General features: G+C 51.1%; 3 protein-coding genes across 7 annotated transcripts in view; 1 reads left to right on the forward strand and 2 right to left on the reverse strand.

Moving 5' to 3' along the window:
- C1H19orf57 (chromosome 1 C19orf57 homolog) overlaps nucleotides 1-2,429 on the reverse strand; it is a 38,103-nt gene extending 35,674 nt beyond the window's left edge. Inside the window, exon 1 of the mRNA XM_023496768.2 lies at nucleotides 2,071-2,429. Coding sequence (XP_023352536.1) covers nucleotides 2,071-2,403 — 333 coding nt within the window. The 5' untranslated portion in view covers nucleotides 2,404-2,429. The remainder of the gene's footprint in view (nucleotides 1-2,070) is intronic.
- CC2D1A (coiled-coil and C2 domain containing 1A) lies at nucleotides 2,316-14,605 on the forward strand. 3 transcript variants are annotated; one of them, XM_023496767.2, is made up of 29 exons: nucleotides 2,316-2,457; nucleotides 3,742-3,871; nucleotides 4,134-4,249; nucleotides 4,652-4,720; nucleotides 5,265-5,417; nucleotides 5,504-5,762; nucleotides 6,255-6,379; nucleotides 6,528-6,600; nucleotides 6,793-6,879; nucleotides 7,048-7,178; nucleotides 7,882-7,954; nucleotides 8,306-8,424; nucleotides 8,830-8,938; nucleotides 9,037-9,209; nucleotides 9,301-9,423; nucleotides 9,529-9,587; nucleotides 10,932-11,048; nucleotides 11,208-11,281; nucleotides 11,413-11,471; nucleotides 11,698-11,749; nucleotides 11,842-11,941; nucleotides 12,016-12,106; nucleotides 12,191-12,316; nucleotides 12,492-12,553; nucleotides 12,642-12,708; nucleotides 12,875-13,001; nucleotides 13,219-13,295; nucleotides 13,408-13,455; nucleotides 13,691-14,605. In XM_023496767.2, the coding sequence occupies exons 1-29, from the start codon at nucleotides 2,398-2,400 to the stop codon at nucleotides 13,709-13,711; spliced, it is 2,880 nt and encodes a 959-aa protein (XP_023352535.1). In that variant the 5' UTR covers nucleotides 2,316-2,397; the 3' UTR covers nucleotides 13,712-14,605. The 3 variants fall into 3 exon arrangements, with proteins under 3 accessions (XP_023352535.1, XP_012397568.1, XP_012397569.1); XM_012542114.2 differs by having other exon boundaries at nucleotides 12,645-12,708; XM_012542115.2 differs by having other exon boundaries at nucleotides 5,504-5,753.
- Nucleotides 14,606-14,637: 32 nt separating this feature from the next.
- On the reverse strand, nucleotides 14,638-22,976 carry PODNL1 (podocan like 1). Of its 3 annotated transcripts, none has more exons than XM_031947681.1 (10): nucleotides 22,620-22,976; nucleotides 21,729-21,980; nucleotides 20,828-20,921; nucleotides 20,052-20,116; nucleotides 18,285-18,394; nucleotides 17,797-17,953; nucleotides 17,583-17,698; nucleotides 16,104-16,662; nucleotides 15,861-16,009; nucleotides 14,638-15,263 (listed from the first exon to the last, which is right to left on the reverse strand). In XM_031947681.1, exons 1-10 carry the CDS (start codon nucleotides 22,620-22,622, stop codon nucleotides 15,122-15,124), a joined length of 1,647 nt encoding a protein of 548 aa, XP_031803541.1. In that variant the 5' UTR covers nucleotides 22,623-22,976; the 3' UTR covers nucleotides 14,638-15,121. The 3 variants fall into 3 exon arrangements, with proteins under 3 accessions (XP_031803541.1, XP_031803540.1, XP_031803542.1); XM_031947680.1 differs by having other exon boundaries at nucleotides 16,104-16,761; nucleotides 22,620-22,975; XM_031947682.1 differs by lacking the exons at nucleotides 20,052-20,116; nucleotides 21,729-21,980; nucleotides 22,620-22,976 and having other exon boundaries at nucleotides 16,104-16,761.
- Between the last annotated feature and the right edge of the window lie 3,048 nt (nucleotides 22,977-26,024).

Genomic DNA, 26,024 nt, shown 5'->3' on the forward strand with positions numbered 1-26,024 from the left:
ATACTCAAGACTTCAGTTCCATAATAGCATTTCTAGTAGAGAACTGGGACAGTTAGGTGGCACAGTAGATAGTGAATAAAATCATCTTCTTGAATTTAAATCTAGCCTCAGCCATTTACTAGCTACATGATCCTGGGCAAATCATTTAACCCTATTTGCCTTAGTTCCTCATCTGCAAAATAAATTGGAAAAAGAAATGGCATACCTTACCAAGAAACCTCCAAATGAGGTTAGGAAGAGTCAGAGGCCACTGTACAAATAGGAAAGATATCTACTCCTCAGTTCTAGGAACTGGATTTGAGTTGTGAAAGTGGTATGTCCTTCTAAGCCATATGTATTTTTTTCTCCTTAGAGCTCTCGTTTACACAGGATCTAGGAAATGTTCTGCAGTAACAGAGCTGGGACCCCTCTTTATGGGAAGTCCTAACAAAATGCCAAGTACACCTTGGCATCATCTACTACCAATATGAGTTGTTTTACACAGACCATTTGCAAGCTTTAGCAAAACTAAATTGATTTATACTGTGATTTATTTTTTCAGGGCTTGAGAATGTACAAGTTGAAATTGCCCCAAAGGAATCTGTCCAAGCTTCTGTTCTAATAGCAATAACCATCCTTTAAATTTGTGCAAATTTTATACTTTCTGTGATACAATACAGCACCCAGCAATCTGACTCCAAATACAGTGTTGTCTTTAAAGAACCAATTAAAATTTTGGTCTTCTACATGAGGATATGGACAAAAACTATATGATGGTCTCTTTATCTTTAGATTTAAGTGAATTCACCATCCCAGTTAGAGCTATTCCCACTTTTATTTAATCTCAATGTTTTCCATGAGATTAGTTCCCCTTTAACACACAGAGTGTTTTTGTACATAATTGTTAGTATGCTATTTCTTCCTCAAGAATTAGGTTCTGGTTTTTCTCTTTCTTTATGGTGGTACACTTAGCATCGTGCCTGGCATTTGGATTGTGCTTATGGATTAGGCTGTGAGCCTACATTTGGCCCCGGTGAGCTTCCCTATCCTATTTGTATTTTCATTACAAGCATGTACTACAGATTTGTTAAATGCTGGTGGAAAGTTATCTAACCCTAATTCCTGAAAATAAGTACCAAGATGGGGCGCTTGATGTAAAGGGGCAGCAGTCGAAGAGAGGGCCGTTATCCCATCCATTGACCCCTAGTGACTACGGCTCTAACTGGAGTCCTGGGTCCCAAAGGTCCCAAATCCAAAGACAGAAAGGCACTTTTATTCCGCTTCCCCCAATTTCAAAGCACCTCAATGGCAGGGGATGGAAAAAATGAATTTGGAAAATCCAAGTTTAAATCCTGCCTCAGGCACTTCCTGGCTGTGTAACCCGGCCAAGGTACAACCCGTCTGCTTCAGTTTCCTCGTCGTGGTTGATCAAATGACATATCCCGTAAAGCAAAGACTTATCAAACCTTAACGCGCTATTAATTTGTCCTAATTCAGTTGTGTCCAACTTGTCACGAGCCCACTTGGGGCTTTTTTCTGGCAAAGATGCCGGAGTTCTCCTTCCCTCCTGCAGCTCATTTTACAGATGAGGAAAAGGAGACAAACGGGACTAAGTGATTTGGGGCGTTCACTAGCTTTGTAACCCGGGCCCGTCTCTCAATCCCGTGAGCCTCAGTTCCACCTGTTCAATGAGCTGGGGAAGCACGTTAGCAGAAAAGCACGGATGGGGTCACTCAGAATCGGACCCGATTGTAAACAGCTTCCGGAATCGTTAGAGGATGAAAAGGATTTCTGGGTTGGGGGTTGGGGGCTGCTGCTGCCGCCCCTCCCCGGCCCCTGAGAGGTAAAAGGCTCGCTGGGCGGGGCGGGACGGGCCCTCCCCCCATGCCCACCCCCACGGGGGGGGGGGGGGAATAACAGAGAGCGCTTCGCCTTCGCGCCCCCGGCTGCGGACTCCCCCGCAGAAGGAGGCTGAGGGAGGAAGCGAGGGCCGGGCCAGGTGCCTCACTGCCCCGCTCCCAGAACCGTGTAGGTTTGGGTCGGGGTCACAAGAACAATTCTGGGCTCTCAGGCGCCAATCTCAGGCCTCACCTGAGAGGAAACCCGCCTCTGACCTCGCGTGGGCCTCGCTTTCCCGCCCAATCCCAACACCCCCCAGGTCCAAAGCAGGCAAACTGGGCCAGGCGCGCATGCGTGAATGTTCGCCCACGTATTGAATTCTCGCGGAAAGAGGGGCAGAGTGCTTGTCGGGAGTTGTAGTCCGGCCTTCCGTTCTCCCGCGCCGGCGCGTCTGGTGCCCGCTGGCACGGCGAGAGGCGGGGCGTCCACCTGGGGACCGGGCCTAGCCGGAAGTGAACTGACGAGGGAGGGCGGTCCTGGGGTCCCCGCCCCCCTACCTACTCCCGGCTCGACGGAAATATGCATAAGAAGAAGGCGCCCCCGGCACCCCCGGGGCGCGGCGCGGCCGCAGCCAGACAGGTGAAGCCCCCCCCCTCCCCCTCCCTAAGAGAGACTTGGCCCCTCGGTTTTTGCCTTATCTTGCCCGCTCCCTCTGGCCTCCTCCCCTTGTCCTCTGCTCTTCCTGGCCTTCCCATCTGTCCCTCCGGTCCTCAACCCTCAGCGACCCTGCTTCCCGCTGTCCACCTCGGCCCCGCCCCCTAACCCCTCTGGCCCCTGCTCTCCCGGGCCCCTGCCTTCTGACCCCTCCCCTGTGGGAGGCTGGGCCCTCTCTCCCCCTTTACTCACTGCCCAGCCCCGCCGCCCTCTGTGCTCCGGACCCCCGCCCCCTTCCCTGCTCTCCTCGCCTGACCCCAGGCCCTCTGCAGCCCCTGTCTCCTGGGAGCCCGTCCCCATCCCCCACTCCCCCGCCCCCTCCTTGGGCCCCCTCTCTTTTGGGAGGCTCCCTCCCACCCCCCCCTTCCCGTGACATCCCGGTGGTTGTCTTCTGCTGTGAGACCACTCCGCTCCCCGAGGCCCCATCTTTCCCCCTTTCTGGGGTGCTCTGCCTTGGTCCTAAAGATGGAGACACCTGTAGCTTTGGGGGGAGGGGGAGGACCTGAGATGGAGATGGCAAACCTGGGGCTGGGCTAGGACCCCCAGGGGGCGCTGCCCGCCCCGCTCTGCCCCGGCTCCGCCGCGGGGTCCTGGCGGGGAGGGGGGAGGCTCACTCGGGGACCAGCCGGGAGGGGGCCACAGGGAGGCTGCTGATGGGAGGCAAACGGCCCGGGGAATTTGTTATGTCTTCCCGGGGTGGGACTCAGACTCGGCCCGGGTCCAGGCCGCCTAAGCGCTGGGGTGCAGGCGCGCGCCCTTTGCCCCAGTCCGCCATGGGATTGACGGCTGTCCGGGGTGGCGGCGTTCTCCCCGCGCACAGAACGAGGTGCCGCCCAAATAAGGCTGTTCCCCTGGAAGTCAGAGGGGCGGGGAGGCCTTTCTGTTCAGAGGGCAGGGGCTGCTTTAATTCATTCTTTCCCCCAGCACTTGTTGTGATGCTTTATACGCGGTTGGTGCTTCTTAGTACCTACGTATTTTTGGTATTTGTGCCCAGGATAATACCCTCATACTCCTCCAAAGAACAATAGTTGGTGGATGGTGTGAAGGGAAAATAGAGAAAATTGCAGTGGCGAGGAATGACAGAGATTGTGATAATCTCAAACTGACGCGGAGGGACCTATAACTTGAGCCAGCAGCGGCCATGGTCAGGGCTTTGCAGTGTCCCTTCAAGTCTTGGTCTCATTTGGGTCTTTTTCCCTTGCCTTGAAGCTGGGCCTTCTGGTGGACTTCTCCCCTGATGGGATGATGCTTCCTGAAGATGGGGACAATGATGCTGACCTTGAGGCAGAATTCATGGCCTTGGTAGGGGCTGAGCCACCTCGGGAACTCAAAAGCAAAGGTGAGGGGCCCAGCCTCCCACAGGGGAGAGGGTCAGAAGGCAGGGGCCCACTTGCCTCTTGGGAGTCTTCTTATGCACCCAAAGCCTAGAAGATCCTACTTCTGTTCATTCCTGATTGTCCATATTAAAGTTCACCTTCTTCTCTGCTTGCCATTGTCCCTGCAAATCCTGAGCACCATGAAAAGTCAGAATTGGATGTGGAACAGTGTTACTGGGGTAGCTAAGGGGTCCAGAACTACTTCTGTATTTGTTTTCTTTTTAGCTCCTTTGCCTATGGAGACCATTGAAAAGATGGCCTCTCTGTGTATGAAGGACCTCGATGAAGGAGAAGGGGAAGAGGAGGATGAGGAGGATGTGGAAGATGATGATGAACTGCTGGTGAGGAAAGAGCTTAGATGATTTCTCCAAGCACAAAAGTTTTTCATATAGATCTCTTCTGCCTGTGTGAGTCAAGCTAGGTCTCTGACCTCTGCAAAAGGAAGGAAATTGTGAAGGATGGGTAAGAGGGAATATGGCACCAACATTATTAGTATGCAACTCTCATAGAGCCAGGAACTGTAGAAGCAAGGGCTATCTCACCTCATCTTACCCAGATTTGTCCCCACCATATGACCTTTTTACTTTGTTATAGATCATATGGTTCTGCCTACATTTGTGGGAAGGCTATCCCAGGCTTCCCACTCCTTTTACTAATAGAACTGAGGTTAGGACTGCTCTGAATGAGTACTGGATATTAACCAAGACTCAGCAGCATTTGGCTCCTTCTATGTGTGTCTCTAGGCGGAGCTCAATGAAGTTCTCGGGGAAAGGGAGGAACCCCAAGATACCCAGAACCTCCCCCTGGCCAAGGTATGTTGCTGTCTCTCTTTGGTTTGTCGTGTGTGAGATAACCAGAGTTCCAGTTCTAAGCAGTTACCTTATCTTCATCATCATAGCTAATATTTATTTAGAGCCTACTAGGTGCGGTGCTATACAATAACCCTGAGAGGAAGATGCTATTATCTGTTTTCACAGATGAGGAAACTAAAGCAAACCAAGATTAAGTGATTTGCTCAGGGTCACACGACTAGGAATTGTCTAAGGCTGGAAGATGAGTCTTCCTGTCTCCCGACCTAGCACTACATCCACTGCATCATCTAGTTGTCCTTGCATATAGGGCAGTCCCTCAAAGATCATCCCTAAAGACTCCTAGCTTTAAATACTAAGCTCTTACGGCCTGAAGCCTGTCCCAAAATGAGCTAAAAGCCAAGATGCTGTTCCAAGGACCACGTATGGAATAGATTTTCCACCATGATGGGTAAACAGGTGGAATGTCTCCAGGAGGTACAGTTCTTGAGCTTGGGGCATAAGTTCTCCCTCTCTTAGGGTCAGTGACCCCCATATTCTCTTCCAGTCACCAAGTCTTCCACAACTTAAGGTCAGCCCTAGCAGTGCTGGCATGGAAACCACCCTAGCTGAAAGACTGGCCATGTACCAGACTGCCATCACTAATGCCAAGCAGGTTGGGGACAGCTCCAAAGTCCGGAGATATGAACGAGGTGTCAAGGTGAGAAGGAAGAGTCTATTCTATAGCTCTGTGTCATCCTGAGCTGGCTCTGCCTTAGACTGAGCCAAGACTTCCCCTCTCCTTAGACATTGGAGAATATGCTGACCTCAGTTAAGAAGGGACGCAACATCAATGAAGAGGACATCCCGCCTCCTGTGGCTGTGGGGAAGAGCCTGACAACCACCCCAGAGGTTCCACCCACTCAGAGTACTGCGTCTGCCCAACCCCCTCAACATCAGCTACCAGCTGTTCCTCCCAAAACACTGCCGGTGCCCCCTAGTCATGGCTCTGGGTTGACTGAAAAGCCAGTCCCTGTAGCCTCACCTGTGAGCTCAAGTAAGCCTGGTATGACCTTTGACTGGTCTGGGAGCTGGGAAGGGGGTTAGTCCTTCTAGATAATAGTCCTTAGATCCCAACATATGGGGGAGTGGACTGCAAAGTTCCATTCTCTCTTCTGTACTCTTGCTTCCCCACAATCCTTAGAAGTTCCCAAAACTCCTGACAAAAAAAAATAAATACTATCCACCTCCAAAGAAAGAATTATTGGAATCTGAATGCAGATTAGAGAATACTTTTTAATTTTTTCTTGTCTTTTTTTCCTGTTTTCTTTCACTGTGACTAATATGGAAATATGTTTTCAATGACTAAACATGTGTAACCTATACCAAATTGCCTTCTTGGTGAGGGAGGGAGAGAATTTGGTACTCAAAATTTTAAAATCCAGATGTTGAGAAATTTTTACATGTAATTGGGGGGGAAGTATTTTTAAAGAAGAAGAAAACGTTCCCTAAGCAGCTGGAGTTACCAGTACTTTTGGGCATCATCTTCTGTGCTTAGGTGCTGGCAGTCCTGGGTCCCTGGCCCTGTTGCAGGAGCGGCAGCGAGAGTACAAAAGGGCTGCATTGCGCTCCAAGCAGGAGGGAGACTCAGAAGCAGCTGCTAAGTATTACCGTGTAGCCAAGGTAAGGTATGATAGAGGACCATGGTTCTTGGGCCTGACCTGGCTGAGTGGCTTATGGGGTTGATTTCCTTTAACATAAATCTGGCCAATTTCTTCTCTCCTGACAGATAACTACAGCCGTCTCCTCATTTCCTCCTTTCTTCCCTTAGAGTTTTGATGCTGTCTTGGAAGCAATGGCAAAGGGTGAGGCTGTGGACCTATCCCGGTTACCTCCACCACCTGGTAAGTTGTTTGTTATGGCACCTTGGTCAGGGAGGAAGTGAACTATTAGGGCATAAATCTCTTCAAGGAAGAGCAAAGTTCATGCCAGGGAAAAGGTCTTATAATTGAATATTCCTACCACACTTAGCATAGGACTGGGAACTTAGTGTAGGCTTGGGGGTTGTTTGAATAACTGGTCCACTTCATTTTCAGACCAGATGCCCAAGACCTTGCCATCCCCAGGACTTCAGCCTCCCACTTCCACTTCTGGTACTGGCACTATCTCCCCTTCCATGCAAGGTAAGCACAGTCCCTTCAGGGAAGAACTAACAAGAGCCACCTGAGCTTCTGAGTCACTGGTGGCCATCAAGGACCCTAGAACTCCAAGGCCAGGGGAGCTCAGGGGGTGGGAAGGAAAGGAGGGCCTTAGCAACCTGCTAGTTATGGAGTCTTTCCGCTTCTCTCCAGAGATGCCCCCCCCTCCACGGACCCTGCTAGAGGCCTTGGAACAGCGGATGGAGCGTTACCGGGTGGCTGCAGGGCAGGCCAAGGACAAAGGGGATGATCGCAAGGCTCGGATGCATGATCGCATTGTCAAGGTGAGGGGACGCATGGGACTGGGTCTGGGACGAGAGTAGAACCAGGTTTGCGCTCAGCCGGCCTTTTTATTTTCCCTTTGCCCCCCAAAAGTGAACACTTTGAAAAAATCTTCAAAACAAATATGCATAATCCAACAAAATGAACTCCCACATTCCAAAAATATCCGTCTCATTCTGAATCTTATGCTCACCACTTCTCTGCTGAGAAGTGAGTGCTCTGTCCTTGGCCTTCTAGAGTTAGGGCTTGTCACTACATCAATCAGAGTTTTAAAGTTCTTTTCAGTGTTATTATCTTTGTGTCTAGTTCTCCTCACTTCAGTTCCTATCATTCCAAAGAGATCTTCTGAACTGTTTACTCCAAAATGGTTCATTTTGTCATTTCTTGGGTTGCATTAATATTGTATTACATTCATATGTCATCATTTGTTGAGCCATTCCCTAACAGGTTTCCACACCTCTTTAATTTCCAGTTCTTTGTTCTCACAAAAAGAAGTGCTGTACATTTTTGTACATACAAATCCTTTTCCTCTTTGATCTCTTTGGGATATAGCTCCAGTAGTGGGATTGCTGGGTCAAAGGGCACAAACGATTTCATGACTTTGGGGGCGTAGTTCCATCATTCACCGTCATGCTTGTTTCCCCCCAGTCCCTGTTTATTTTCCTCTTTATCAGCTTTGCTAATCAGCCAACCTTTCCCCTACAGCAATATCAAGATGCCATCCGAGCCCATAAGTCAGGCAGATCTGTGGATGTGGCTGAATTGCCTGTTCCTCCAGGTAGGTGCTTGGCAAAGTTGGGCTTATTGGGGCGGTCCCTGGGTGCAGAGCTCAGGAGAGGCTGCTGACTACTTTAACCAGGAAACAAGGAGGAGCCAGAAAGGCTCTCTCCCTCTGAGAGCTAGGACACTTGTACTCTTGCCTCTGGGGAACTGGGCAGAGTTTTGGTGAGAATTGTTTGTGAGAGGTTGGCTTTAGGTGGATGTATTGGTCCATGAGTCTTTGAGCAGATAGCTTCAGGGTGGTGGTTTGTAGTCTGTGAACTGGCAATCTTTGTGGGAATGCAAGGGGCCCCATGACAACTGGAGTCTCTAATGTATGATGCTGATTGGAGTCTCTTATGTGGGCCAGGTTTCCCCCCAATCCAAGGCCTGGAAGCAGCCACACCCACACAGCAAAGCCTGGTAGGGGTTCTTGAGACTGCCATGCGGTTGGCCAACCAGGATGAGGAAGAAGAGGAGGCAAAAAAGGTATTTGAGAGAGAGAGAGATGGGAGTGGGGAAGGAGGGTGAGTTTGGAACAGGGTATTTTACTCCCCCACCCCCCATCCAGATTGGAGGGAACAAGATGTAGAACAATGCTAGGAGATGTGACATCTGCCACCTGTATTATCTTGGATAAGTCATTGAATTTCTGAGCCTTAATCTTTATCTGTAAGACAAGACTCATGATATTTGTGCTACCTACTTCACAAGGTTAGCTGTGAGAAAAGTGTTTTGTAAACCTTAAAAGAGTACAAAAGTGGAAGCTATCATTATCTGACATTGCCTATGACTGTGGGAGTTAGCGTTTGGACCTTTGGGTGGGGGCACCTTAAACTTGCGTGGGTTGGGCAGTGCCACTACTTGTTTTCTTTGTTGTTCTCTCCATGCTAGCCTGGCACCCACTCCCTTCCTTCTCCACAACCCAAACCCCAGACCTCCCGGCCTTCTGTTCCAGCACCTGCCCCATCTGGGAAAGTGGCTGCAAAAGGCTCCACCAAAGGTAGGTTCCCTGTGCCCCAGAGGCAGGTCCTGTGGGTGATGTGTTTGCTGGCAGTGCCTGGAACCAGCTTCTCCCTCCCTCTTTCCCCTGCCCCACAGCCCAGCAGCAGCTGGCTTTCTTGGAAGGAAGGAAAAAGCAACTGTTGCAAGCAGCCCTGCGAGCCAAGCAAAAGAATGACCTGGAAGGCGCAAAACTCTTTCTTCGCCAAGCCAAGGGATTGGAGCCCATGCTGGAGGCTTCAATCAACGGGTTACCTGTGGACATCACCAAGGTGAGGGGGTTGTTGTGGCTCCTAGGACTCCCTTGCCGTGTCTCTGCCTCGTGCCACCCCTGTGCCTTACCAGAATCACTTCCCTTTTTAGGTGCCCCCAGCACCTGTCAATAAAGAGGATTTCACACTGGCCCAGCGGCCAGGCACAGCCATCTCTCGGGAGCAGGCTGGGCATTACGCAGAGCTCACCAAGTTGATAAGGCAGCAGCATGAGGTATGGGCTAGGGATTGGGGGAAGCCACTGGAGCAGTGATAGTCCTGGACCCCAAGGCAGTGGCTCCCCTAATCTTCTTCTTGTCTCTTCACACCCCCCCCCAAGATGTGCCTGAAGTACTCCAACCAGTTCACCCATCTGGGAAATGTTATGGAAACCAGCAAGTGAGTTTCTTTTCCCTTCCTGTCTTCTCCTCTCCACTGGAATGGAGCATCTAGAATTGGAAAGACCCTTTGACTTCATCTGATCCTATGTTCTTTAACATGGGTGTCTGGTGAAGCCTAGGGATCCCTTATCACAATCAGGTGTCTTAAGTGTACCAAATAGAGGTTTACAAAGGAGGACCCCAATACTGAAAGTTATCAAAATAACTATCTTTAAAGTTCATGATCCTTAGTTAAGAAGCCCTTTGTGCTACAGATGAGGAAGCTGAGGCTTGGAGAAGTTAAATAATTTGCTCTTTTCTTTAGGAAATGTTCCCATATGGGAATCAAAATATGCTCCCCTGTATTTTCCACACTAATTCTGCTTCTTCCTTTCTGGCATAGGGTTAGGGAGATGAAAAGAGGGAATGAGAGGTATAAAACTTTGAAGCTTAGCAGAAGGCATGGACCTCAGGGGAAGGAGCATTGGATTTTTTTGTCAGATAATCTGGGCTTTAAGTAGTAACAAGGTCTTTTCCTTCCCATTGCACTAAATTCCATTCTTTCTGCTAAACTTAGAGTTTTTCCCCCTTTTTCTATACCAGAAAGGCAAAACCTGTGTCAGTGTGTGGAAAGTAGAGAGGGGAAGATTTTGGCTCAGGGTTTGACATGATTTACTAATGATGAAAGCTATTCATCAGACTGGTAGTGGCAGTGAGTTCCCCGTCATTGAATCAGGCAGAATTTGGGTGACTTGATATTGTAGAGGAGAATTTCTTTCTGGGGGTGGGTTTCAGGTGTTTCTGAGCCTGGGATTGAATGACTCTTGTGACTTGCTTGTGGCTTCCGCTCCCTAATGCTCCTCCATTACTCATTGTGTACTCAGGACTTCCTAGCCACCACTGGTGGAGATGTGATGCAGCCCCTGCCCTCTTGGAGCTTATCTGTTTACAAATCCCATTCTGCCATGAATCTAGTCAAGAAGCACTCATAATGTTTGCAGGTAGCATTTATGTAGAAAGCATTTTACATACATTTGTTCATTTGGTCCTCACAGCAGCTGTGAAGTCAACATCCCCATTTTACAAAGGAGACAGACAGAGGCTAACTGACTTGCCCAGGTTTACCTAGCTTGTAAAGGTCCGAGGCAGGATCTGAACTCCATTTTTCCAGGTCCAGTGCTCTCTCCACCAGGCCAGCTGTTACTTGTACCAAATGTGTGTCTTCCTTCCCAATTCTGAACTCCTCCATCAATATGCATATTAGGTTATGGCAGAGAAGAAAAGACTTTCTTTGCTGGAATAGGGTCTGGGAAGGTGACCTGCCTTGTACCCAGTGCCTTTTCTCTCCTTTTTCCTCCCCAAGGTTTGAGAAAATGGCTGAGGACTGCAAGAAGAGCATGGAGATCCTGAAGCAAGCCCACAGCCGAGGCTTCCCACTTCCCAAGTTCCATTATGAGCAGAGGACCTTCAGTGTGGTCAAGTAAGACCCTTAAGGATTCTCTCCTCCCCTTCTACTCCAAACCAGGCCTGAGACTAGCGAACCATGGGCAGCCACAGTTGGGGGAGGGAGGGAGGTTGCTTATCTCCTCTGAGGCTAGTGTTTGTGCTCCCTCACCCCATTCTGCTCTATCCCTGCTAGGATCTTCCCAGAGCTCAGCAGTAGTGACATGGTTCTGTTCATAGTGAAGGGCATCAATCTTCCCACACCGCCAGGTAACAGGGCCCTAAGAATGGGAGGAAGAGGGAGCTGGGTACCTCCTTAGGGCTGTTTTCTCCCTTCTCCTATCTTCCTGCTTTTTCCTCCACCTGGCTGAAGGAGCCTTGACCCCCAGCCTTCATTACAGGAGTATCCCCCAATGACCTGGATGCCTTCGTGCGATTTGACTTCCCCTATCCCAATGCAGTGAGTGAGGACTTTGGAGGGGGGAGGGGAAGTGGAAAACTGAGTCCCGAGGGCTTTGGGGGGGTTTGCTTAAGGTGATTGAAGGACTGGGCTTGAACAGATATACCAGTAAGGAAAGATACTTCTCCTCAGAGAGGGCTGAGGTCTTAGGGACAGGGTCCTTAGACTTCCTGGGGCTGAAAGCGGGATGTATTCTGACTACCCCTAAACTTGGCTCTCAATGTAGGAAGAAGCTCAGAAAGACAAAACCAACGTGATAAAGAATACAGACTCCCCGGGTAAGTAGAAGATGGAGGGTAGGGTCATCGATATTTTGGAGGTCCAGGGCCTGATCTGGCATCTGTCTTTCCTCTTCCTCTTTCCTGGGCAGAGTTCAAGGAACAGTTCAAGCTTTTCATCCAGCGGGGACACCGGGGCTTCAAGCGGGCCATCCAGAGCAAAGGAATTAAGTTTGAAGTGGTACACAAGGGGTAAGTGAGGAGCCAGGACCAAGTGGGACAAGCTCGTTGTGTCCCACAGGCTCCTCATGGCCACTTCTCCTCAGGGGACTCTTCAAGCCTGATCGTACCCTGGGTACAGCCCAACTCAAGCTGGAGGCCTTGGAGTCAGCCTGTGAGATCCGAGAAATCCTGGAGGTATCTGGCTCTTTCCTGACTTCTCTCACTACTTCCCAGTTCCTTGGGCCATGTCTTGCCTGACTTGACTTTTCTCCCTCCCAGATCCTGGATGGCCGTCGCCCCACAGGAGGACGACTTGAGGTGATGGTCCGCCTGCGGGAACCTCTGACTTCCCAGCAACTAGACACTGTCACAGAGAAATGGCTGGTCATTGACCCTCTGTCCCCGGTGAGAAACAGGGCCTGGGGAGCTGCGCCAAGGAAAGGGAAGGCACTGAGTAGAGAATATAAAATTGGGGGGCAATGGGTGAGGCCAGGATAGTCTTTGGGGCAGCCTTAGAGAACAGAAGGGGACCTGATGAGACCAGCTTTCTTTTATCTTCCTCCTGTTCCAATCTGAACAGGCCACAGTGCCCAAGGCAAAGGCCCCACCCATCCCTGCCCCTGGACGGGATCAAGGGGGCAGGTAAGTGGCTGGGCTGGGGCTGGTGGGGCTGTGGGACTCACTGCCCATCTCCGGAACAGAGAATTATTTTTTTGATTGAATTGAACAGCAGACCAACCCGCAACTTACAGAGCTTCAGTGTCATGGCCTTTGACCGGGAACGGCTAGAGAGGAAGGTGGGTGATGGTTCTGGGGCAGGGGTTGCCAGGGACCTCTCTGCAATGACTCCTGAGCTGGGGCAGTATCTTGTGTGCTCCCTCTTCATTGGGGGGGGGGGGGAATTTCTAAAGCCCATCCCAAGAGGCAGGGGTGTCTGGGTCCTCACTTCCAGCTGTTTGGCAGATCATGGCATACAAGCAGGCCCGGCGGGCAGTGCCTGGGGAGTTGGCCCAGCAGTACCAGGACCTTGTGCAGCACAGCCAGTGGCAGAGAGCACAGCTGGAACAGGGAGGCCCGGCCATCAGGAGAGGTAAGAAGTGTCCATGCAAGCTGGGTCTGGAAGCCCTGCTCTGAGCCCTGCCAACAACCCTACCAGAAGGTGTTTGTAGGTGGGGCTTAGTCCTTCCCTGAGCCTTGCCAGGTAGCGGGGCAACAGGAGATCCTTTCCTGATGTTCCCTAGGCTTGGGTGGGGACAGGGCTGGGTGGGCCACCATCCAGGTCCTCATCACTCTGTCTGGTCTTCCAGAGTACCACGCTCAGCTAGAACGATACCTGCAGTGCTACACCGAGGCTGCCCGACGCCTGGGCAGTGATGGCAACAGGGTGAGGCCTGGGGAACGTCAGGGTCTCTTTAGGGCCATGGGGTACCCTCCATTTCTGGGCACTGGGCAGCAGGCCAAGACAGGGAATTGATGGACCACTGTGTTCCCAACAGGACGCAGCTAAGGAAGCTCTGTACAAACGGAACCTGGTGGAGAGAGAGGTAAGAGCCCAGGGTGGTGGCTGTAATAGGGACCTTCTCTCCCATTCATTCTCTCTCATCATCTTCCCGCCCCATCTCTGACCCAAGAATTACCAAAGCCTCTCGGGCCTGAGGTGGGACCTGATCACCAAGACCCTCATCCCATCTCTGACGTGGGGCTCCTGGAGTCCCTCACCTCTGACCCGGGATGCTCTCTAACCCCAACACTGATCTCTGGGGTGGGCTCTTTTCTCAGCTGCAGCAGCTTCGGAGGTGATGGTTTCATCAGGACTATCCCAGGGCACTGGGCTTCTCCCAATCCAGGGAACAAAGGCAGCTGACTCTGGGAGCAGGTGGAGGGGCCCAGAGTGCTAGGAAGGAGGTGACGGGAGAGGGGTGAGCACCAGAGCGCCCCGGGCTCCCTCTGGGCTCTCCAGCCTACCCTGATGACTGCTGAAGACCAAATCTTCTGACAATCACTTGACAATCACTGGGAGGGAAGGGATGTCTCTGGCCTGGCCCACTCTGAGGGAAAGGAGAGTAGAGTGGCGCCTGTTTCAAGTTGGAGTTTGGTGTCTTTCTCTCCCTTTGCTGGTGGAATTGTGGAAACAGGAAAGTTTAAGTTACCGTGAAGGCATCTGTACACACTGTGCCACACAGAGCTCCCCATTGGAAAGCCAGGCCAGCTGGCAGAGGCTCTGGGCTCCCAAGCCCACAGACTGGCTCATGCCTGGGGCAGCGTTTCCCTTCTCCCAGGCCCCCATTGTCCCCTTCACAGAATGTGGTTTGCACAGTCGAGCAGGCTTGAGGTCCTGGGGACTGGGTTCCGGCTGCCCCCCCCCCCTCCTTCCCAGATTCCCAAGCACTTTATTTTCTCATCTGCCAGTCTGAGGCTCCTGGGAAACCTAAGGGTACCAGCCTCAGAAGCCTTAACTGGCCAGCATCCACCCCAAAGAACACTCCTGCCTGGGCATGAAACCTGTGGGACCCAGCTCCCTGACCCTCAGCCCACCTGGCCAGCTGCAGGAGGCGCAGAAGCATGACCCTCCTGGGCTGGGCAGACCTCCCATTGCCTCCGAATGAGGACAGGTCTTCAAACCTGGCAGGGGGAAGGGCAGGTTGGGATTGGGGGGAGCAAGCACATACAATAAAGAGCAAGGGTTGCACACAGCATGACTCTGTCCTTTGTTTCTCCTGTGGCTCTTGGCCCTGCCCTTTGTCCTAGCTGGGAAACTTGCTGGTCCACTGCAGAGCTTCCCTCAGCAGAAAGGGAACACGGAGCAACAGCACCTTGGCTGTGACTCAGACGTCCCACTATCACCGAGGGCCAGGGTGAAGGTGGGGATATCTGGGCCTTGCCATTAGGCCCTACCCTCAGCAGTCATAACCTACAGTTTGCTTGCCCCTTGCCCCTGAAGATCCCTAGGCAAAGGCAAAGATCCCAGGAGGGAGCAACTCCAGTCCTGCCTGTCCAGAAAGTGGAAGAGGGCCTTGTGTCCTCCAAAGCCAGCTTGGAGCCTGGCCCCCATTCTCACCACCCCTCATGCCATCTGGCTCACAGAGAGAGCAAGCATTGGCCACTGAGTGCCCTGAAAGCGGCCCCAGAGAGAAAGGCAGCTGAGTGGCCAGAGAAGGAACGCTCAGTGCTCTGGGGATCCCTGCTGGACAACAAGACCATCAGCTGGGCTCAGTGAGCCTGGGGCCGCCGGGGTCGCCTGGGCATCTTGACGATGACTGGCTCAGGGTTTCCTGACGTATCCACCACCTCCAAATGCAGCAGGTTCAGAAAGGCCTCGGGGGAGATGCTGGTCATCAACAGCTGGTTGGATCTGGAGGAAATGGTGGGTTTCTGGGTATGTTTGAAGATGGGATGCAACAGAGATGGAAGATGACTTCATCCCCAACCAAGGAACCCAGACATCCTAGCATCTATCCAGGTGGCCTCTGCCAGAAGATGTGGGGGAAGAGGGTGGGCAGTATAGAATGAGTTGGACGGTCCCTCATAGAGTATCTAGCCTGACCCATATCTAAACACAAATCCCTTCCATCACTGGATTACAGATGTAGAACTGAGAGGGATTTTCCACAATCCTACAGAGGACTGCTGAGATCCCTGAGAAGTGGTGAAAGGTGGTACACTCTAGGTGGGGGGGGGGGGGGGGGGGGGGGGTGGGGGGGGGGGGGGGGGGGGGGGGGGGGAGTGCATTCTAGATCGAACAGAAAAGATCCAGAATCAAATCTCAGCTCTGGGAGTTCGTGCTGCTCTCTGGGCTCCAGATTTCTGACTTGTTAAAGGAGACATTGGATTAAGTTATTTCTTAGGAGTAATTACATGCCCTCCTAGCTCTTAATTTCTGGGGTCCTTTGGTCATCCATCTTCTCCCTCCAGATGCTGCCTCCCTCCCGAGGAGCCACAGCAGGAATACCTGAGGACCAGTGCCCGCAGGTGGGGGGTGCTGAGAAACGCTTGTGCGCCCACGCTGCCGATGCGGTTCCCCTGCAGGTACAGGAATTCCAGGGCCTCGGGAAGATCAGGAGGCACGAAAGACAGCTCGTTGTGGCTGAGGTCCAGGAGCTGCAGGCATGAAGGGGTCAGACTTGGGGACCACTCGGACCCCAAGCTCCCCAAGCTCCCCCACCACCCCCTTTGGGCCTTCGCAGGCCCTCACCTTGAGGCTAGGGACCTCCTGCCAGGTCCCGGGCATGATGGAGCCCACCCGGAGCCTGTTGTGTCCCAGGTGTAACTCCTGGAGCATGCTCAGGTTGGTCATGGGCTCGGGGTCCAGGCTGTTGACCTGATTCCTGGGCAGCCTGAGCACCTGCAGGCTGCCAGGCAGGCCCTGGGGCAGCAGCGTGAGGCGGTTTCCGGCCAGGTCAAGGGTCTGCAGGTGCCCCAGGTGGCAGAATGCCAGGTGGTGGAGGTGGGCGCTAGTGAGTCTGTTGTGGGCCAGGTTGAGGTCAACCAGAAATGGTGTGGCCACCAAGGCCTGAGGTCCCAGCTTGCTGATGCGGTTGTGGGGCAGCATGAGGGCGCGGAGGTGGCGGGGCAGTCCCGGGGGCACCTCTTCCAGCCCGTTGGCATAAAGGTGCAGCGTATGCAGTCCTCGCAGACCCTGGAAGGCAGCCGGCTCCAGCCCCACAGGCCCCAGGGGGTTGTGCTGTAGTAGCAGATACTGCAGCCCCCGGGCCCCGCTCAGCCGTCCTGCCGGCACATGATGGATCTGGTTCCTGCCCAGATGCAAGATGACCAGGCTGGAGGGCAACCCCTCCGGCACCTCACCCAGCCTGTTGTTGGACAGGTCTAAGTACTCCAGGCTCTTGAGTTTGCTGAGGGCCAAGAAGATCCTGCATTGGAGACTGGAAGAAACCTTGGCCATTGCCCAGTCCACCCTTCTGACCCAAGACCACACGGCTTGTTCGGGTCTGCCACGGACAGGGGCGTCCCTGCCGTGCCTCAGGGAGCTGTTCAGAATGGGCTTCCTCTACCCCCAGACCCTTCCAGCCCACAGGGAAGGTCTTTCTCCTTCCCAGGACCTTTCCAAACCACTCCTGGATCACATGATTTAGAGCTGACAGAGACTGTATCTGCTCCAAACCCTTCTTAGACAGATGGGGAAGCTGAAATCCAGAAAGGGGGATGACTCACTTCTCATAAAAGTCACCCAACTAGTAAGCAGCAGATTCGAATTCAATCCCTCTCACTCCGTGTCCCAGGGCCCCTTTTTTTAATCACACATCGGGAGGGTGGCTGACTGGAATTCAAATCCAGGCTCTTTCCTCCCTGTGAGACACTGGAAACCATTCAACCTCTCTCTCTTGGGGTTTCCTCATCTCTAAAGTGAAGAGGTAGAACTAAGTGACCTCTGAACCCTCCAGCTTTAGATCTCTGACCCTATGACTGTGGCTTTCAAATGGGAAAGTCACAGCAACTTAATTTAAAGGCCCCAAACCTCTCTGGCTCCCCAGTGCCTGCAGACAGTGCCCAACATGGGGCAGCACTCAGCAAGGGCTTGCTTGTGACCAGGCCGGCTAACTGGCCTTGGGTTCTGGCCAATTCCTGGAGCAGGAATTAGGGGTCTTCTCCAAGCCACATTCTTCACAGGCACTCCCACCGCAGGTGAGGGGCCCCGGCTTCGCAAAAGCCCTACCTGAAGGTGGTAGCATCCAGGCCGGCGTCAGACAGCCGATTGTGCTGGAGGTAGAGCTCCCGCAGCTGAGACTGTCGTCCCAGGGCCCCCCGAGGCACCTTGGCAATTTGGTTGTTCTGTGGAAGGAGGGCAGGGTCAGGGGCCCCGAATGCCCACAGGGAAGGGGGGGAACAGCAGACCCCCTACCTGCCTCCTCCCTTACCCCCCAAGGCACCTGCAGGTGGAGTCGAACCAGTGAAGAGGGCAAGCTGGGCGGCAGGTAGCTGAGCTGGTTGCTGGAAAGGATGAGGGTGGTAACAGCCTCAGAACCATGGAAGGCATCAAAGGGGAGACCGGTGTTGGTCAGCTGATTGTCGTGGAGATACACCGACCTGGGCGGAGAGAGGAACCAGTACAAGCCCATTTGGTCCTCTGTAGGCAGGGGATTAGAGCAGAGGAGCCCCATATATATGAGGGGCTCTCCCGCTCAGATCAAAGGCTGAGTCAGGTCTTCCCTCCCTCCCTTCCTCCTTCCTTCCTTCCTCCCTTCTTTCCTCCCTCCTTCCTTCCTTTCTTCCTCTCTTCCTCTTTTCTTTCCTTCCTTCTTTCCTCCCTCCTTCCTTCCTCTCTTCCTTCCTCCCTTCCTCTTTTCCTTTCTTCCTTCCTCTCTTCCTTCCTTCCACCCTCCTTCCCTCATGCCAGACTAACAGGGCCGGGGCTTACCTGAGTTCAGGTTTCTCCCCAAATGTGAGTGGGTAGATCTCCATCAACTGGTTGGCAGCAAGGTCAGCAATGCGTAAGGAGTGGGGCAGAAACTGGGGTGCCACAGTAAGCTGACAGAGCACAACCAAGCTGCCATTTAGGCAATGGATCGAGAGCTGGAAGAAACCTTAGAACTAATCTAACCCAACTCCCCCATCTTACAAATCAAAAAGAAAACTATAACCAGGTGGCCAAAGAGTTCGTGATAGGCCTAGTGTCACATCTGCTGACCACAATTATTTGGCTCTACTTTCTGCTGCACTTTAACCCTAAGCACCCCAAGCCCCTTGGTCCCCCACTCATCGGAGATGAGGAAATTGGGGATAATAAGAGTACCTACCTTCCAAAGTGTTGTGAAGATCAAATGAGATGTCTGAAGTGCCTTAAAACTATATAAATGTTAGTTATTATTATTGCTACCACCTGGCCTTTGCTTGAAGTACTCTTGTGATGGGGAGCTCACTACCCCTTGAAGCAGTCCATTCCACCTTTGGACAACTCTAAAGGACAAGAGAATCCTCCTTACACAAAATCTAAATCTGCCTCCAAGCCACTTCTATCCATAGCTCCCTGATTCTGCTCTGGGTAATCACCAATAATTGATAATAAATAATACAAATAACAAATAAATCAATAATAACCGTGATTATAATGAGCATTTTTGTAGCGCTTTACATGTATCATCTCATTTGATCTTCACAACAACTCTGGGAGATAGATGCTATTATTATCCCTCTTTGCAGATGAGGAAACTGAGGCAAGCCACAAAGGTTAAAGGACTTATTCAAGATCACACAGCTAGTAAGTATCTGAGGTGGAGTTTGAACTCGGGGCTTCCTAACTCCAGTTCCAGGGCGCTATGCACTAAGGCAATATCTAATTGCCAAGAACAAGTTATCCTTCTTTCTACAGGACAGCATCCAATTTGAGCAGAACATGGACCCCTGGATTTGTCTGATTGTTGTGATGCTGTAGCAGCCGTCGATACTTAGTCCACACCTTAAGACCTCTCGTAGCCTGAGACTGAACTGCAAATCACGCATATGATGACAACCACCATTTTCCAGCACTTTGGGGTTTATTCCTTGCAATACCTCTAGGAGCTGCACCCCTAGTACAAATATGATCATCCCCACTTTACAGGAGTAATAGTGAGGTTCACTGCAATTAAGTGACTGGCCTATAATCCTACAGTGAGTTGTGCTGTTCATCCTTTATTTTTGAAGAGGACCAGTGAGCTCATGGGTGATGTCCTGATCTGTAAGTAAATATTCCAGGAAGACTCTACTCCTTCCACAGCACTATTTGGGCTTGGGGAGGCAGAAGGAAGCCTCCCAACTCCTCATCTTCCCCCACTGCCTGAGTCACGTGGGCAGTCTAGCCTCCTGTCATATGGGGAGCCCTGTAGGTCCTTCTGGGCTCTTGGCTTCCCTAGACTGGAATCAGGAGGGATCCAATCGCAGGATTTAGAGCCAGCAGAACTTTTAAAGATCACCTAGATTGTCCTCATTTAACAGGGAAAGAAACTGAGGCATGAAGAGGAGATGGGGCTTTCTCAAAGTCACATGGATGCCAAGTGGAAATTGAGTCTTGGAGCTCCAAATCCACAGCGGCTTCCACTACCCTGCCTGTGTGACCACGTGAGCAGGGGGTCCTGCTCTGGCTAACCCCTCCTCCCTCCCTCCCTCCCTCCCTCCCTCCCCTTATAACCCCAGGCCTTGCTCTAACCTGATTGTTGGCCAGATAAATGTACTGAAGGTCAGGCAGGGACTCGAAGGCTTCATCTGGGAGGCCTGGGCAAAGTGGAGAGGATAGTACTGCAGGGAGCGGGGGTTCCCAGCCCCCTCCCCTTCTTAGCTTCCCATGAGCCCGATTCCTCCTTCCCTCCCTCTCTGCTCCCCATTGAAAGCTTCTCGGGGCCCCAGGCTTGCTTTTTCACACCTGAGTTCCCAAGAGTAAGGGGTAAACAGAGTCACAAGTATTAGAGTTGGAAAGGGAATTGGAGATTGTCTAATCTTAGTCCGAGCCCCTCATTTTATGAATGGCAACCTCAGTCCTTCCGGACTCCAGATCCAGGTGGGGAGGGAGAAGAGGAGGGCCTTATCCTAAGTTCGGGAAGTAGTGGCCAAGGCCAGGATGGAACCAAAGTCTTGTGACCCCGAATCCAGAGGTTCTTCTCAGTCTCATCTGAAGATGCAGGACCCAGAAATGCCCAGCCTCCCCCTACAGAAGCTCCTCTGTGTAGCCAGCCCCTTGCCCTGGGCTCAGCTCCAAAGCCACAGGCTGCTCCCCTCCCCCTTTTCCGTTTTGTTCTGCAAATAGGAGTTTCTGGGAAGCTGGAGGTGGATTCCCCCAGCAACCCTTCCCCCTTCCCCCCTCCCTCATGGCCTCAGGCGCCTGTCCCCTCCCCCACTCCTGATGTCTGGCCGAGAGGGGGGCAGCAGGAGCAGCAGTGAACTAGGAGGGGGAGAGGGGGAGATAAAAGGGTTCCGAATGTCACTCACCGTCTGAGGACAGTTGGTTATTGTGAAGGTTGAGAGTCCGAAGGTAGCAAAGGCGAGAGAGCTCATTGTAAGGAATCTCCAGCAGCTGGTTATTCTGAGGGAGACCCAGACCTGCCACATCATCGCTGCCTCCTTACCCAAAACAAGCCCCTGCCCTCAGGGAGCCCCCAGTTGGACGAGAGAGAAATGACTGTCCCAGAGCCCTCCCCGCTAAGATTGCAGTTTAGTTCTGAAAGGCTGGAATTTCCAAAGCCTCACGAAGTTTGGGGGTGCTCCTATTCACAGCAACTAGGCAAACCAGCGGGGTAGCATCAGGCCAGTTAGTCAATAAGCATTTGTTAAACACCTACTTTGTGCAAGGCAAATGTGTGGATAAACATGTGGAAACTACTAGGGAGGCGAATTTCAGAGTGGGGGGAGGGGAGAGCTAGTTGTCTTAAAAAAAAAAAAAAAAGGCTGCAGGAGTAAAATAACCCTAACTCTGTATTTTCTCCCATATAGTGTGTGTATATATATATATATATATATATATATATATATATATATATATATATATACATATAGTGACATATACATATATGTGTGTGTATATATAGAGACAGACAGACAGACAGAGACAGAGAGAGACAGAGACACAGAGAGAGAGACAGAGAGGAGACAGAGAGACAGAGTCAGAGAGGAGACAGAGACACAGAGAGACAGAGACAGAGAGGAGAGACAGAGACACAGAGAGACAGAGACAGAGAGGGAGGGAGGAAATAAGGTCCTACTCTCAGGGAGCATCTAATTTGAGAGACAGAAAAACCTTGTCCTCAGGGATCCCCTAGTTTGGGGGACACAGGGCCCACTGCCCTGAGCAATGGTCCAAAGACCAGAAACAAAATACAGCTGAGACATATACCTGGAGGGAGAGGTGCTGGGCACCCTTGGTGATGTTACTGGGGAAAAGCTGAAGGTCCAGGCCATCACAGGACACGGTATCATCCCTGGGGCAGGAGCATCGAGGTGGGCAGGCTCGAGGTGGTGGCTGCAGGCTCTCCCCCAGGTGGGGAAAATTCTGGTCTTCTGTCAAGATGGGGAGGACTGGAGCAGCATCCTGGCTGTGACTAGGTAGGCTTCCCAGCAGCAAGAGCAGTAAAAGGAGGCGCATTGGCTAGCAGGGGACATGGAGTTGGGAGGAGATGTCTAAGCCTGGTGGGTAGGGGCCCACAATACCTGACTCAGGAACAGGATCATCGCTATGGGGACCGCAACATCCCAGCCGAGCCCCTGGCAGAGCTCATCATCGGGGGACAGCCCGGCAAAGTGAAGGCTGGGGGTGAAGAAGAGACAAAAGCCTCTCCCACAGAATTCTCTCAGATCATAGGATCAGAGGGCTGAGAGCTCATCTCAGGTGTCATCCCACCCCACTCCCTCATTTACAAGAGAAAGGAAGGGGCTTATCCCAAAAAGCTCTTAGCTAATAAGAACACAAGAGCCTATAGGACCAAGAACTAGCCATTGAAAGGAAGTAACCTACTCCAACCACCTCATTTTAAGAGCTGGGGAAACTGAGGTATCTGTCACTTTTTCCAGGGAAAAAAACCCAAACCCTACAGGTTCTATTCTTAACACCCAATTCTACCCCAGGCCAGTCTATTCCCTAGGGGCTACCCCTCTGAGAGTCAACTGTCAGAAGGCTTGACTGCTGCCACCCCTTCCTCCTCACTGAACTGGCCCCCTGTCAGACCAGCGGGTGGTCCCACCCCAGGGAGCACCACTGCTCCTGCCCTCTCCCCTACTCCCTCCTCACCATAGCCAGACTCCAGCTCTGTCTCTGCTTAGCTTCTGCGTAACTTGGCTTCCTAATTGAATCCAGCCGTCAGCACACACGGGCTTCCTCCTCCTGCTCCCCCTCCTGTTCCCCTTCCCTCTGCCTGTACAAACACCATCAATATCCCCCACCTCCCAAAGCCATCCCCCTGCCTCCAGACCCTAGAGACGGTCCAGGGGAAGAGACTGGGGGCTGGGCTTGCCTGTGTGTCCCCCCCACAAGTGGGGGAGGGGGAGTTAGAGGGATGGATTTCCCCCTCTGGACTTAGCTTGCGTAATTGGGGCTGAGAGGAATGCTTGGGAAAAGGCCCAGCCTCACCAGTCTGGTATTTCAACCACAGCAGCCCATCGGGTGAAGGCTTGAGGAGAGGTGGCAGGGGAGGAACAGCTATTTGGTTTTTATCTATTTTAGGGGGTTTCACAAACCCCCCTCAGCTCTGTGGCTGTTCCTGAAAGACAAGAGATTTAGTAAGGATGTAGTAGCTATCTTCAAGCATTTGAAGGGTTGTCCTGGGGACAGAAGGCAGAACTGGAAACTATAGGTAGAGACACTGAAGAGAGGCGATTTAAACTGAGCAGGAAGAAAAATTAATTTCTTAACTTTCTATTAGTTAAACTAGATATCCCCAGAACATCCCAGTTATCCAGAGCAGTCCAAAAGAGAAATGGGTAATCTTGTGAGGTAATGAGCTCCCTATCATTGAAAGTCTTCCAGAAGAGGCTAGATGATCATTTATTGGACAGATTGTAAAGGAGATTCATGATCAGGTATATTTGAGCTAAAGGTCCTACCTAATTCTGAGTCTGAAATGGGTGTGCATTTCAGATGCAAGGATAAAAAATGACCTAGGTCCTGCTTTTTTTTTTTTTTAATAATTATAACTTTTTATTGACAGAACCCATGCCTGGGTAATTTTTAACATTATCCTTTGCACTCACTTCTGTTCCGATTTTTCCCCTTCCTCCTTCCACTCCCTCCCCCAGATGGAAAGCAGTCCTATACATGTTAAATATGTCCCAGTATTTCCCTAGGTCCTACCTTAAAGAAGTTAAGAATCTAAAAAGAGGAATACAGAATTAAGTTCGATGCAGGAGAAAACAAGAAGAGAGTGAAGGGCTTCTTCAGGGCTGGGTTATTGGGTTATTGTGCTAAGCACTGCATGTACAAATACAAGCAAGCAAAATATCACCTGCCCTTAGAGAACTTATATTCTAAAGAGGGAAGATGACCCGTAAAGGAGAGCTAAAAAGGGAAGGGAGTGTAAGCCACAGAGCTATGATTTGGAAATGACTAGGAAGTGGCAGGGTAACCTTGATTCTGAACAAGATAAGGCATTAGCTCAGGGCTTGAATTGAGAGTGCTGGTGGGAGGTAAGTTGAGAAGTGTGGACAGGCTGCCTGGATAGAGTTATAGGAGAGCCAAGCCAAGTGCAAAGAGAAATCCAAGGTGGGAGAAATCATTTTCACCTGAGGAGAAATAGACACCTACTTGAATGAGGTGGCCCTTAAGGCAAGCTTTGTAGGGAAGGTTGGTGGTGTAGGTGACTTTATTACAAATGCAGGGGATGATGTGAGCAGAGGCAGGAAAAATGGATGGGGGAGGAAAACTTATGAGATGTAGAGGAAATAGTTGGGGAAGTGAGGAAGGCATTTGGGTCCTAAACTTCTCTTTGCTCCCTTTCCCTGTTCCCCCAAGCTCAGCAGAGATCCTCTTTCTCTTTGGGGATTGGGTACTTGGGTACTACTATCCTGCCCCCTGAACATAGCCTGTGAAGGTCTAGTGGATGATTCTTAGGTCTGGGATCCTTGTCCACTTGGGACCAACTTGGGATATTTCTCAGCCAAGTGATATTTATGTCCTAAATCTTAGATCTTCTCCTGCTCTAACAAGAATGCACAGTCTGGAAGAAATCCAGGGCACCCTCCACGGGACTTTGCACTATCGTCTTTGAGTCTTTTTTTTCTTATCTGTAAAATGGAGATAATTGCATTCCTTGCACAGAGGGAAAATGCTTTGTAAAAAAAATTATAAAGGGTTTGTATGCCTTAGATAGAAGTACTTTCAGAATATGTCAGTCTCCTAAAGTTAGTCCAGAGCTGGAGGGATGTTTAGATGCCTATCTATTTAGGGCACTGTTTTCCTCAATACTGCACAACAACTTACTTTAGTTAGGCTTCAAGCCTGGGAATATGATTTAGGATGACATAGGATTTTTAGCCTAGCAAAAGGATCACCATAAGTGGTATGTATTGAATCGATTAACGAGCATTTGTAAAATGCTTACCTTGTTTCAGGAATTATATCAAGTGTGGGGATATAAAAGCAAGAGGGAAAACCATCCTTGTCCTCAGGAAGCTTACAGTCTAGCTGAGGAAACATGTACATATATGAATGTAATAAGGGACTAACCAAGGAGATTGCAGTCCTTCTAAGCATATACAGTTTACAAGACACCATCTAATCACTCCTTCTCCAATACACTTTCACCTAAGAGTAATAAATTCTAAATCTCAAGAGACAAAGAATAGAGATGGCACATTCATGGCCTTATGAAGGAGACAAATAGGTGTCAAAGGAGGGCAGTGTTATCATTACCTTTTCCCCCACCTGGAAGCTTACAACAGTCTTTGCCATGATCACTGCCAGGAAAAAGAAAGAGTGGGTTGCTCCTCTCTCTCCTCTCTCTCTCTCTCTCTCTCTCTCTCTCTCTCTCTCTCTCTGTCTCTCTCTGTCTGTCTCCCCAATTCTTTCTCTCTCTCTCTCCTCTCTCTCCCTCCCTCCTTCCACCTCTCTTCCTCCTTTTTCTCCCTCCCCTCTTTTCTCTCTCTCATCCTCCCTTCCCCCCTCTCTACTCTCTCTTTCTGTCCATCCGTGTTTGTTTCTCTCTCTCTCTCTCTCTCTCTCTCTCCCCTCTGTTTATCTTTCTCTCCTTCCCTTCCTCTCTCCCTCCCTCCCTTCCTCCTCCTTCCCTTTAATTTTGCAAGTTCTGTTCCAGCTCACTAGCCAGAGGCCCTTTCCTTCATCCTTCAGAAAGTATACAAGAAACAGTCACATAATTCTGGTGTATTCTCCATAGTCCACACTAAGTATTTCATCTGGTAAAGCCTGCTGTTTATATGCTCATATGACTGAGCTCTCATTGGCCAGTCCCTGGTTACATAAGTATAAATAGAAATATACAAAAGGAATGTAAGGTAGTTTGAGGCTGGAGGGCAATAGAAACTGGCGTCAGAAAAGGTTTCATTTAGTTGGTGATACTTGAGCTGAATCACAAAGGAAACTAGAGATTCCAAGAGGTGAAGAAAAAGCAGAGAAGAGGCTGGAAGACATGTTAGGCGTTGGGGGGTGGGGAGTGGAGGAGACAACCCAGGTTAAAGCACAAAG

The sequence above is a fragment of the Sarcophilus harrisii genome, chromosome 1 (assembly GCF_902635505.1).
Source record: "Sarcophilus harrisii chromosome 1, mSarHar1.11, whole genome shotgun sequence".
NCBI classification, from domain to species: domain Eukaryota; kingdom Metazoa; phylum Chordata; class Mammalia; order Dasyuromorphia; family Dasyuridae; genus Sarcophilus; species Sarcophilus harrisii.

Bases quoted from the DNA above. Each gene is read 5' to 3' on its own strand.
- CC2D1A (XM_023496767.2), top strand. From the start codon at position 2,398: ATGCATAAGAAGAAGGCGCCCCCGGCACCCCCGGGGCGCGGCGCGGCC. The intron at 5,418-5,503 runs GTGAGAAGGAAG...CCCTCTCCTTAG, and splicing joins GATATGAACGAGGTGTCAAG to ACATTGGAGAATATGCTGAC. The intron at 9,588-10,931 runs GTGAGTTTCTTT...TTCCTCCCCAAG, and splicing joins AATGTTATGGAAACCAGCAA to GTTTGAGAAAATGGCTGAGG.
- PODNL1 (XM_031947680.1), bottom strand. The intron at 18,395-20,051 runs GTTAGAGCAAGG...GTGCTCTGTCAG, and splicing joins TTTATCTGGCCAACAATCAG to CTTACTGTGGCACCCCAGTT. The intron at 16,762-17,582 runs GTAGGGCTTTTG...CTTGGCCCTCAG, and splicing joins CTGGATGCTACCACCTTCAG to CAAACTCAAGAGCCTGGAGT.